Source organism: Podarcis muralis, chromosome 3, assembly GCF_964188315.1.
Source record: "Podarcis muralis chromosome 3, rPodMur119.hap1.1, whole genome shotgun sequence".
NCBI classification, from domain to species: Eukaryota; Metazoa; Chordata; class Lepidosauria; order Squamata; family Lacertidae; genus Podarcis; species Podarcis muralis.
In genome coordinates, this window is record NC_135657.1 from 61300562 (window position 1) to 61313367 (window position 12806).

Here is a 12806-nt window from a genome sequence, read left to right on the forward strand (position 1 = left end):
CTGTACTGATTTGCCTACTGTCGCAGGATCACTGAAAGTAAACAAGAGAAGGATAACTTCATGACAACAATATTAATCTCTAATGAGGGGGCATAAATCATAATTCTAGTATAAATGCCAGAAGGAATTTTAATGCCAGTGTTCAGAAATAGTTCTTCGTGCAAAACAGCAAAGCTGTTAACCAGCTATATATTTTTCACAAGTGAATAAACACAAGAATCTGAAGAAAACAGTAGGAGGGTGCTGTAAATGCTGGCTTCTTAAAATAACCATGCTGCCTGGATGGAAAATTATAAGCAGAATATTTTTGTGCTTAAACGGGTTGGTCAAGCTGAACAAACTGAAGAGCGGCACTTAGAGTACCAAATATGTATATAATTGTCCCTTTGTACGTCTTATTTTTTATATCTATCTATATCTATAACTTGTTTGTTCTCCTAGGTTCAAGAAGGCATTTGAGTCAGAACCAACATTACAGTCGGGGATTAATTATGCAGTCCTTCTCTTGGCCGCTGGTCACCAGTTTGATACCTCATTTGAGCTACGGAAAGTTGGTAATTATAGCCTGTTGATGCACAGGCAAATAAAATTCAGTGACAGCATTTTCACCACCCTCTGTTTTACAGGAAACAATCTGATGAATGCATTCAGAGTTCTTTGTTAGTTAGTAATTCTGCACTTCGGCTAAGTTTTCCATTAAAAAGGTATAACTTTGAGCCACCGCATGGATCCTGCCCGTTGCAATTATCTTGCCTAAGTTCAGTTTTCTGGGTTAAATGTCTCTCTTGCAGAGTCAGTAATGAAAAGAGCTTTTTATGGTGACTCAGTGATATTGTTGGATAAATTATGAATACTGATTAGTAAACCCTGCTAGTTCTAGTCTATGAATAATCTAATAACGAACTTCATTGGCTCTCTAGGACTAAGGTTTGTCCTAGTGAGGATCCTGCAAGCCATTGTTTCCCCCATTGGTTGTTCTTATTGAGCTACATATTATCTTACACTTCCTCTAAATGTGGAATTAGTTGTAATAGTTATTTACTATAACGTTTCCTTTCCCCTGAAACCTAAGGGTCCTAGGGTTAATGCATGGCATTATCAAGAGGCTGTTATAGCAGACTAATATTCTAAATGGCTACAGTGCAGCTGCAAAAGCAATTATGGTTAGATTGCTTGTATGAAATTGTTGTTTTGCAACTGATATTTCAGCCTTTGCCAACATAGTGCCTTTCACATGTTTTAGACTATAACTCCCATCAGCTCCAGCCAGCATGGCCAGTGGTCAGGGACGATGGGAATTATAGTCCAAAATATCTGAAGGGCACATGCTTTAAATGACATTTGTGGTTGTTATTTGTGAGCCACTTTCTGCACGATTGCTTTCAAAAGTGGGTTCTAAATATGACAACAAATAAATCTTATTTATTTTTGCAGGGCTCCGAATGAAGTCTCTCTGAGCTAAATTAAGCTTGCTTAGTAGCAGTGTTTTGTGGATTGTTCTGTGGATATGAGTTTCCTTAACCTTCACTGTGTCTATTTTGAAATGTCTCTGAGGCTTACAGAACAAACACAAGATCTGACTAAGTAATACTCAGAACAGACCTATTGAAACCAGGGGATTAAGATTAGTTGTGGCTTTCTTGATCTCAGTGGGTCTATTCTATATTAGTGGGTCACAGTCCCTTGAATTAAAAAGGGGGGAGATGCAAAGAATAGGTGAAGAAATGCCGGAATTATTCAGTGGATCAGTGTTCAAAACTCTGGGTAGCCATTGGCTAGGACATGGGTAGGGTTTGAAGGGCCTACAATATGTCCTCATCTCTTAAAGCATGCACTCTTGGGATGATTAGGTTGTCTGCCATCCCAGTCACCATATGTGCTAGTGGTGCTGGTCTAGAATCCAGTGAAGCTACCAGTTAAATGCTCGCTTTCTGTTATCTTGTAATATTGAGAAACTGGATTGCAGTTAAGCAAGAGAGAAGCAGAAAGAGAAGGAAGACTGGTTTATAAATCAGAACACCGTATTGTGGGTGATTACGCAAGTTTAGGACCACCAATTTCAACGGAGCTTAAGTATGCATTAACTTGAGTTTTTGTTTGCGGTGCAGTCTTACGGAGAATTTTTTCTTTATTATTTCTCCAGGAGTAAAGATAAGCAGCCTGCTTGGGAAAAAAGGAAACTTGGAAAAATTGCAGAGTTACTGGGAAGTTGGATTTTTCCTGGGAGCTAGTGTTCTGGCAAATGATCACACAAGAGTGATACAGGCTTCAGAGAAACTTTTCAAATTGAAGACGCCAGCATGGTACGGCTCTTGTCTGATCAGTGTGCATTGAATCAAAGTACTCTAGCATCTGTTCTGATCTGAATATTCTGGGGGGAGGGGGAAATGAGTGTAAATACAGTATAAATGGAAATATTTCTCATTCCCAAATTTTTTAATATGGGCTCAGCAACTGTGTTGTTGTTTTTAAAAATTACTCCTATTTTATCCTCACAACAACCCTGTGAGGTAGGTCCAGCTGACCGGCCCAAGATCACCCAGTAAACATCATGGCTGGGGCTTTCTAACCATTACACCAATTGCCTCTTAAGGTTGGGCTCTTGGCATTCTGCGGGAGGCCAAGTCATCAAGCAAAAGCCGCCCCCTTTCTATACAAACAATTCCATAGCAAGGTGGCCCCACATTCCATATAAACAGAATCTCTTGCAGTAGTTGGTAATAATTGCTCAGAAAATTTTAGTCACGTTATCTTAAAAAATAGATTCCCCAATACATTCAGTCAGCCCATGTAAACAATTTACAAACAGTTGCAGTACTGTATTCAGCAATGCTCTCCAGAATGATAGCTAAAGCCAATTATGTTGCTAGTTTCACCCCCTTCTTTTAAAACTCTTTTATTAGCTCAAAATGGTTCTGGCTTTCAGTCAATAAAATAGCAATTACACATTGAAATCAAGTTGCTTCATTTTCTACTTAACAGTGTAGCCTCCACTTGATATTGTGGCCAGGGCCAGACTAGTGGATGGATGAGACATTTCTGCACAGTATTTGCTTTTCAAAACGTACCAGGCAGCAGTGTTGTCATTCTTTAGAGCCTCTCCGGACTCACAAATGTCAGCCATTTGGTTGCTTCGGGGATGAGGAAGCTGGCTCGACGTTGCTAGGCAACCAAAACCCCTCAGCCAATTTCAGATCAAATTGGGGGGAAGGTGGGTCTCTGGGGAAGTAAGAGGTCACAGGGACCTGAAGGACTGGGAAATGGAAGGTGTGGAAAGGTACATGAAGTTAGCTCCTTTAATCAGGACATGCATGTACTTGTTCTGTGCTTACATGTACAGAAAAGTGTAGATTCCAACTTCATGTATTTATGCAGGCCTGTGTATGTTTAATTCCCCACTAACTTCATTGGGACTTAGATGGAAGTAAGTGTCCATAAGCCTGCAGCCTTATTTGGTGATAACTAGTTTTCTCAACATCCTCTTCCTGGTTGTCTAAAAGTTATTGAACCTAGACCTAGGAACCTATTTAAATTAGCGGCGTCTCTTGTTAATGTGGATGACATTCAATGTGCTCCAAGCTATAAGAGAATAGGTAAAAGTCAACCACTGAATTCCATGGGCTAAAATGAGATTTGAACCAAGGGATTTCAAGTCCACAGACTACACAACTTACTAGTTTGGGTAGCAGATGCTGTTCCCTTATTTTTTGTGTGGCTAACCCTTCAATCATGAAATGGCCTATTAGTGACACCACCGTATTTTTTCCTTTGCCTTGTACAAACAATAAGAACTTGAGAAAAGCCTGCTGGTTCAGGCCAAAAACCCATCTAGGCCAGCTTCCTGTCTTCACAGTGCCAACCAGATGCCTATGGGAAGCCTCATTGGTACAGTTTAGGTACCTGTTGAAATCTCTCTCAGGGAGACGGGGGAACTTTCTAAAGTTCTCTCTGGGTTGGCTTTGGGATTCTCTGACTTTCCCAGGAGAAAGATTTTATGAACCAATCCAAACTCGCCCTCCCTTACACCTTCAGAAATCCCTTTCCTTATATTGACTGCTGCACAGGAGTCATTGTGGAATCCTTGGGTGAAACTGTCTCCCAGAGTTCCCTTCAGAGTTGCTGTTAGGCAGCACTGTGGGGTGATGGAGAGGATATATGCGTGTGTGTGTGTGTGTGAGAGAGAGAGAGAGAGAGACAGAGAAAGCCGTCTTCTCAAACTACTGTTCTGTGCTGCCACCAATATTATGGGAAGGGGGTAAGTGTATTTGGAGGTCCTTTGGCATGGGACTCCTTTGGGGGATTGTAGATGTTGACAGAGACGAGCAATTTGAGAGGGGAATACTTCTCTGGCTTGATTTTTTATCTGAGTTGGAGAATCTTTGGGAAAGATTCCACTTTGAGGTAAGTTTTATCAGCCCACAGTGTTCTCCCCCACCCCACCCCCACGCCTGGCTAGGGATAACTTCACAGGCACCTCTAATTCAAAGTGCTTAGCTTCGGCTAGAACATGCCCAATAAGTATAGTTCTTCTGTTAAGACACAAAGTACATGTATAATGTGAATGTGTATTTGCTATATATTCCTATGGCTACACTTTTTGTGTAAAGTAACTTTGGGAGATGGGTCATTTTGAGTAAATAAGCAGTGGTTGGGGGGGCGTATTTTAGCCCTTTTGCCACTCACCATTTTCCTGCCCCCGTCATGCTTGCCCCAAGCCACTTTCTCCACTCCATACATGCAATTTTGAGAGGGAAAACCAAATTCATTTTCCCCTGCTTGATTATTATTTTTTATCTGCTGCTCTGGTTTGATGATTTTAAATATATTTTTATATGAGCTGTCTGTCACAGAAAGGCAGAATATAGATGTTTTGATAAATAAAAATGTGTATAACGAGGTCCTTGTAACCTCTTTTATAACAGAAAGGTGGAACATACCTGTTTTAGTAAATTAAAAATGTGGGCAGGGAGACCATAATACCTGTTTTATAAGGAGCGGCTAGTACACACTGTCTTATTTAGCGACTATGGCGAAAAGCTCCTGCTGACCTTTAGCTGTATGTCTTGCCATGGCATAGCATCGAGATGATGCCATAGAGATAATGTTGGCAGTGTCAGTATTAAGATAAGATTTGTGGAAGACAAATATTATTTATCTAATCCTCGCAGAATATATGATTCCATACTTTTATATGAAGGAGGGAGGAGAGATTGTGGATGCATCCATCATGGAACAGCTGCAGCATTTTCTGACACATTAGTGACAATCAGTTTAGCAGAGGCCTGTTTCTTGAAAGTGCAGTTAAAGCACACAGTCACTCACCAACATATTCAGTGTTTTAAAATACCGTATTTTTCACCCTATAGGACACACTTTTTCCCCTCCAAAAAAGGAGGGGAAATGTGTGTGTGTCCTATGGGGCGAACGCAGGCTTCAGGAAGCTATCTGCTAGCCGTGGGAGACGCGGCTGCACCCAGAAGCTTGGGGCGTGCTGAGCTCAAGTGGCGCGGCTCTCCCACGGCTAGCGGATAGCAGCCTGTTCTGGGGGCTGGGGTCGGGGGAAGCTCGGGCTTCCCCCACCCCAGCCCCGCACCTGGGGGGGGAATAATTTTTTCCCCTCTATTTCCCCCCCAAAAAACTAGGTGCATCCTATGGGCCGGTGAGTCCTATGGGGCGAAAAATACGGTACCTGAACTGAACATTCAAAGATGATGCAGTAAAGAACAGTCACAGCAGGCTAAAGCAATGCCTTCCCACCTTGGGTGGGATCAGGGTTTCCCAAACTTGGGTCTCCAGCTGTTTTTGGACTACAGCTCCCATCATCCCTAGCTAGCAGTACTAGTGGTCAGGGATGATAGGAACGGTAGTCCAAAAGCAATTGGAAACCCTGGGTGGGATAGAATCCCAATATGTGATGGAGCCCAATCAAAATGTATCTGAAATAGGTACAAGCAATTTCTTAGGCATGGTGGTGTATGTTTATTGTTGCAGGATTTTGTGTATGTTATAATAGAACCACACCCATGTACAGGTGCTATTTTTAGCTACTGCAAATATGTTTGTGACACCAGAAGTTTTTAATTAGGACAATTTGCAAGATTTATCGCCAATGACACAAGCTGCCCATGGCATATGTGCTGAATGTTGTTGTACCTTGTCATCAGCATGACTATATTATAAACCTATAATTTAGTTTGACACTGGACCATCTTAGTGATGAGAAATAGAGAGCAGGCAAGTACATCTGATTTTCACAAAGACATGCATTTGAAAATACAGAATTGTAAAGCCCAGTTTGTCCATAAAAAGTATTATCTCACATTCCATGTGTCTACAAGCAGCTTTTGGGGGTAAATATAAGGAGTTGATTTAGCGTGAGTCAGACTATTGTTCCATCTAATCCAATGCTATAAATGATCCGACTAATCTCAGGCAGATGTTCTGTCCCTAAGCCCACAACCTGAGATCCTTTCAACAGGAGGTGCCAGAATTTGAAGTTGCAAAGCTTGTTCTCTACTACCCAGCTATAGTATAGATGCACTCATTCTGTCGAATGAGTCCTGCAAAGCCACACATACCCCAAATTAATGGTTGCTTCACATGCTGTGAAAATAGCAGTAAACACCTGTTTAGCTGTGGTGCATTCTGAATTTGGAAGTTATCTTTTTTTCTCCTACTTGATTTGTACACACTGAAGGAACTATGATTGGCCCTGGGTTTCTATGGCTGCGTGCACATGCAATAAGCTTGGCTCTCCTAAGTCTTGGAGAACTCTCTGGGTACTCTTGTAATTTTTGTAGATCTCTAGAATGTTTGTTTCTTGTCCATCTTCAGATCAGAAAGGGATCCTAGCAGGCCAGCACGGTGTGTACTGTTCTCATGAACCAAGAAAAGAGTCTGCACGATTTTCTTGTTGCCTATATTTGTGTGTTTGCTTTTGTGCAATCTTTTTCTAGACTAGTGCAACAATGCCAGATAAAGCTTTGTGCAGACATGCCCATGTTTCTCATCTTTCAGTATAGCTGATAAGAGAGTCTATCAACTTGGCAATGTGATGTGCAGATAAAGGTGATAAAGCATATAGTGGTTATAATGAACTGGAAATAGCTACAGACTTGTTTCGTTTTTTGTTGGTTGCTCCTAGGTACCTCAAGTCCATTGTGGAGACTATCTTGATATATCAGCACTTTAAGAAACTGAATCCAGAACAGCAAGTAGCAAAACATGAACTTGTGGACTTTTGGATGGACTTTCTGGTTGAGGCCACAAAGTCAGACGTCTCTGTAGTTAGATTTCCTGTGAGTGTGTTTTGAACTCTTCCAATTAATTTTTAACCATTTCAATTTCCTGTTTGTCCTGCCATGTGATTCTTGAGGGGCAGGGAAGCATTTTTAATTTGGAAAGCAATAAACTTTGAACAGCAAAATGAGTTGATCTGAATAATTATGAAGGTGCTTCTCCTGGTGGCACAAACGGCTACATCCTTGATGAGTTTCTGTTGCCACATAAATACATTTTTTATTCACTCAGGCTTATGGTGGATCTGGTGTATGGATTTTTACATGCTCAAGTCTGATTCTGTAGGTTTTACTCATATAAAGAAAATAAAAATTAAATATTGCTAGTGGAAGTTCACAAAAGGAAAGTTTGGTGTCCCTTCTTCTCCCCTGTAGCTACTCATGCCTCTTCTCCTCCCAAAGACTTTTGGAGGGCCGGGAGTTTGTTTTTAATAACACGGAGTGAGATTGCAGGTGGCTGCTGTGCAAATCAGGCTTGGACTAAGGAGGTTTGTGAAATTGGCAAGTGCTGCTTCTTCAGCAAAACATTTTTTCTCACATTTTTGCATGTAAGATCCAAATAACAAAAGTAAAGTAGGATCGTCTACAAAATTGAAAGCTGGAAGACATTCAGTAAATTATTTAGCTAACAAAATGCAAAACTGCTTATGGTAAATAGTAAAAGTTTGTCTTTTGCGCAGTTTGCCCTTGCCTCCAAGAGCTAAACTGAGAAGTGTCAGTACTTAATTTTATAATTTTAAGGGGGTATTTTGAAGAAATGTAGTAACTCTTTAGCAATGTTCTATGTATTTTTTTCTGTTCAAAGGTTTTAATATTAGAGCCAACGAAAATCTACCAGCCTTCTTACCTGTCCATTAATAGCGAGGCTGAAGAGAAGACAGTCTCTATCTGGCATGTTATGCCTGATGATAAGGTAAGCTGCTACCACACCACCTTTACAGCAATAAACCATTGACTCCTCTGTGCAGCTTATATCCTGTAACTGCTGACTGACTGATCGAAGGAATTTAAAGGAAATTGGGAGGCGTTTGTGGAAACGAGAGAGGATTTAGAGCCTTTCATGTTTGAGAGATTGAAACACAGAACAGCCAAAGCAGCCCACGGGTGAGGAAGTAATGGATATTGGGAACAAAAGGGAGTATTAAGCATGGCATGTCCATACAGGCTACAGGTCTGGGAGTTTTAACAACAGCTGAAGGGTACAGGCACAGAGCATGAGAAACAACTCTTCAGACTTCACCATCAAAATAAGGTTGTTTCTTAAGTGCTCCATGTATAGGCTGCCATTTGTGGCAAATAGAGTGACTGGCCTTTTTGAGAAGTGTAAAGACAGGTGCATAATTGGTAATCAGGAATCTGAAGAAACAAGAAGTTGAAAACCTTCTGGATATAAAAGGTAGACTTCTCCCTTTATACCTCTGGAGAATCTTGTGCTGTGACTTTGGCCTAAAGAGATGCGGAAAATAAAATTATGGAAGACCAGGTTGGTACCTTGAGGTGTACTTATAAGAGCTTCTTTACAAATTGTGGTTTTACAGAATATATCTAAACATATAGAATGCATGTGTGAGAAGCAGGTGTTTAAAAGCAGATATATCCTATAGGTAAACTCATCAGGGAACCAGGAGTTGTTGCCGCTTGCTTTTGCTTTCAATGGTAGCAAGCTCAGCTTCACTGCTGCGTGATGTATAAAATGGTCCTCAGTGGCTGATAGTAGGAACTGGAGGCAGCAAGCAAAAGTTATAGAGGGAATACTGGAGGTGTAAATAGAATGGGTTGAGGGAAAGATGGAAACAGGAAAAGTTATTTTCCAGATAACATCTCAAATACTTCATACCCATAAGCTGTTATTTCTTCTCTATTTTGCTTCCACTACAGAAGAATGTAGCAGAGAATTTTTCCTGGCATTGGCTGCTTTTTGTAGCAATTTATTGGAAAGTTTTTTTTATTATTTTGTTCATCTTTTTTATTGTAACAGTACATGGAAAACTTGAGGTGATCACTCTTTGATGTTTTCACATTTAGTTCTGGAGTAAAGGTAGTGGCAATCTTGAAATGAAAAGCAGTAAATTCCTGAGTAGGTGTACTCAGCTTTCATAATCAATCATAGAATCTTAGTTGGAAGGGACCCCAAGGGTCATCTAGCCCAACCCCCTGCAATGCCATAATCTCAGCTAAAGCATCAGTGACAGATGGTCATCCAACCTCTGCTTAAAAACCTCCAAGGAAGGAGAGTCCACCACCTCTCGTGGGAGTCTCTTCCACTGCTGAACAGCTTTTACTGTTAGAAAGTTTTCCAAATGTTTAGTCAGAATCTCCTTTCTTGTAACTTGAAGCCATTTCCTCGAGTCCTACCCTCATTAACAGGAGAAAACAAGCATGCTGTCTCCTCCATGTGACAGCCCTTAAGACGTTTGAAGATGGTTATCCTTTCGCCTCTCAGTCTCCTCTTTTCCAAGTTAAACATACCCAGCTCCTTCAAGCATTCCTCCTAAGACTTAGTTTCCAGATCATCTTGGTTGCCCTCCTTTGCACACATTCCAGCTTATCAACATCCTTCTTAATTTGTGGTGCCCAGAATTGGACATAGTATTCCAGGTGTGGTCTGACGAAGGCAGAATAGGGTGGTACAATTACTTCCCTTGATCTGGACACTATGCTTCTGTTGATGCAGCATGGAATAGCGACAGCTTTTTTTGCTGCTGCTGCTGCATCAAACATCCTATCTGTTGAGTATTAACCAACACAATCTCTTAAGACGTTGCAGACATGACCATTTGTCTGTTCTGGTAGAGTAAATCTGGATACCATATGTAAGAATATACTCAAGTATCACATCACATGTACATTAACAGTGAATTAATAACCCATTTTAAGCTAGAGGGTTGCCTTTGTTAGCTTTATGAAGGCAAAACACAGTAGAATATTGCTGTTTATATCTATTTCATTTAATTTGCTTAGAAGCAAGTCATTTCCCCCTTGCAGTTGTTGGACTTTAACTTCATTCAGCCAGTCTAGATTGCTTAAGTAAGAATCCATGTCAGAGAAGCATACAGAACTTGAACTGCACACTGGTTTAGTTTCTTCTAGGTCAGCGGTTGCTTCATTTCACCATGTGACACATCTGTATCATTATTTGTGTTGTATTACATGTAGCAAAAATCATTTCTAACAAGCTCCCCAAGTTACAACAAGTTGAACAGTGTTAAACATCTGGCTGATTCCATAAACATCACATCATATTTGTAATAATGACCATTGAGTGCATAATGTGGAAATTCTTGTTTCTGTTCCTTATCTTACTCATGTTTTCCATAACCCCGTGCATCAATTTACTGTTATTCCCATTTTGTGGATTTGGAACTAGGACTTCAGGAGCACTTATTTGTCCAAGTATGTTCATGGCTGGAGAGGTATCTGAATGTAGGCCTAAGGTCCAGGGTTACTCTGTCCTCTGGATTACACTGACGTCCTAACTCTTCATGACTCATTCCCTGGATTCCATCATAGCTGGGAAGTCTCACTCTGAATATTCAATTGACGTGGAGAGGACTTTTCCTGGCTGTTAAAAAACTCTGCATAACTCCGAATTGTTTTGATAGCATGAAACGTTCTGGCTCTGAACTTTAGCTACAGTAAAAGGTAGCAGCTGGAATTGATATTGCTACTGCTCTCAGTAGTGTCTTAGCCTAGACACTTGGGTCTCTCATGTTGGCTGCTGAAGCAGTTTTCCAATTGCCTTTTTTATTATTAACCAAAGAACAGATGTCAGAATTAGACAGTCCCCATAAAATGTTTACTCCAATGGATTGAAAATTTGGCAGAATCACCAGGAATTCACCAGCCTGAGAACATAACAGCATAAACAAAGAGGTCACATGAATCAAAGAGAAACTAGGATTTTTGAAGGGTTGGGAATGTCTTGGGCTTGTGGCTGTGGTTTTGTATGTGTGTTAGATTGTTTTATGTTAGAAATGAGAAATAGAAATGTTCTTACAGCTTAACCCCTTCATTTACATATAGGTTTTTTCCAGCATAGTGGCCGTGAATTGATGTAAGAATTTAACATGAAAAGGCATGTTTGGAGATAGATTTTAGTAGGTTGTTTTGAAGGATGTGATACACACTGGTTGCCATAGCACAGGGTGAAGACTGGGTAAAATAAGAGATTTTGTTTCAGAGGTTCAGTGTGGGAAACATAGAGTACTAGGATTATTTGTATCTTTGCAGGTTTGTGTGTGCACATGCACTGTGTTTTTATTTCTACATTGTTATGAAGGTGCTGTGTACAGTTACAAAAGGGCCAACACAGTGGGGGGAAATAACCTGCAAACATTATTTTGTAAGTTACAGGCTAATATCTGTTGTGCGCTGCTTCTTTTTTAAATGAATAATTTTTATTGTTTGATCATAAACGTGTCTAAACTAACACATTTGTATGTATTTATTTGTATGTGCAGCTATATGCCCAAGAATGGTAATTTTTGTTGACTTCTTCATTACAGAAAGGCATTCATGAATGGAACTTCAGTGCTGACTCTATAAGAGGAGTAAGGTAAGGTTATTTATTTATTTGTGATACCTATGACATTTCCTCTGTAGCCATTATTTAATTAATTAATTTTTATGCCATCCATCTGAAGATCGCAGGGTGGTTTACAGCAGAAAAATACAAAATGGGAACACAAAATACACAGCAGCAGCAGCAGCAGCAAAACCAATAACCCCCTCACAAACATATTTAAAAGGCTAAACATAAACAAAATCTTTAAAAATGGGTGTCAGAACTGTGGGGGAAATCCTCAAAATGTGCATGAAGCAGTTTTTGAATTCCTGTCTTATATGACTGACATTAAGCAAGACCTAGCACCTATCATTATTAGCTCAAATGTAGGACCTTGGAGATGTGCATCTATTTTGTGAATTGCATCTTTTTTGTGTGAATGTATCAGTATTGTAACAGATACATGTTTATGTTTTAAATATGTTTTAAGTTGCTTGGAGATCTTTGCGTAGCTAGTGACTAACAAGTCATACATACATACATACATACATACATACATACATACATAATGTTTAATCTTGTCCAGTCCATAAATTTAATCTTGCCTGGTCCATAAATTATCTTCCTCTTATAATTCAAGCAGTTATTATATATTGGCAGTACATTTATCTCTTGATAAATATTTGCTGGCAACACCTTATATATATGGGGGCTGCCCAGTTCTATGCATGTTTACACAGAATCAAGTCATGCCGTATTAGTGGAGCCTACACCCAGGTAGCCTTGCATAGGAATGCAGACAGAGCTTCACAGGTTAACATAATTCCAAAGCCAGGTTTCCCAGACTCATCTCAACCCACCACCCACCATGCAGCATTGCCCTCAACCGCATTATGCCAATAAGAAATGTGGCAATGAAGTTTCCATTTAGTACATATGCGGACAGGGGCCTAATTGTTTCTCGCTTATTGCTTCCATCTAGTAGTATTAGGAGAGAGGTAGTG

At 40.2% G+C, this 12806-nt stretch overlaps 1 protein-coding gene across 5 annotated transcripts in view; it reads left to right on the plus strand.

Annotated features, from left to right (window-relative positions):
• MAP3K5 (mitogen-activated protein kinase kinase kinase 5) overlaps positions 1-12806 on the plus strand; it is a 90946-nt gene that overhangs the window by 46813 nt on the left and 31327 nt on the right. For all 5 annotated transcript variants that reach the window (XR_013392235.1, XR_013392236.1, XM_077925961.1 and 2 more), the window contains 5 exons: positions 442-554; positions 2144-2303; positions 7145-7298; positions 8104-8211; positions 11804-11853. Coding sequence is in view for 3 of the 5 variants with exons in the window: in XM_077925961.1 (XP_077782087.1) it covers positions 442-554; positions 2144-2303; positions 7145-7298; positions 8104-8211; positions 11804-11853 (585 nt within the window). In the remaining 2 variants the exon portion in view is untranslated. The remainder of the gene's footprint in view (positions 1-441; positions 555-2143; positions 2304-7144; positions 7299-8103; positions 8212-11803; positions 11854-12806) is intronic.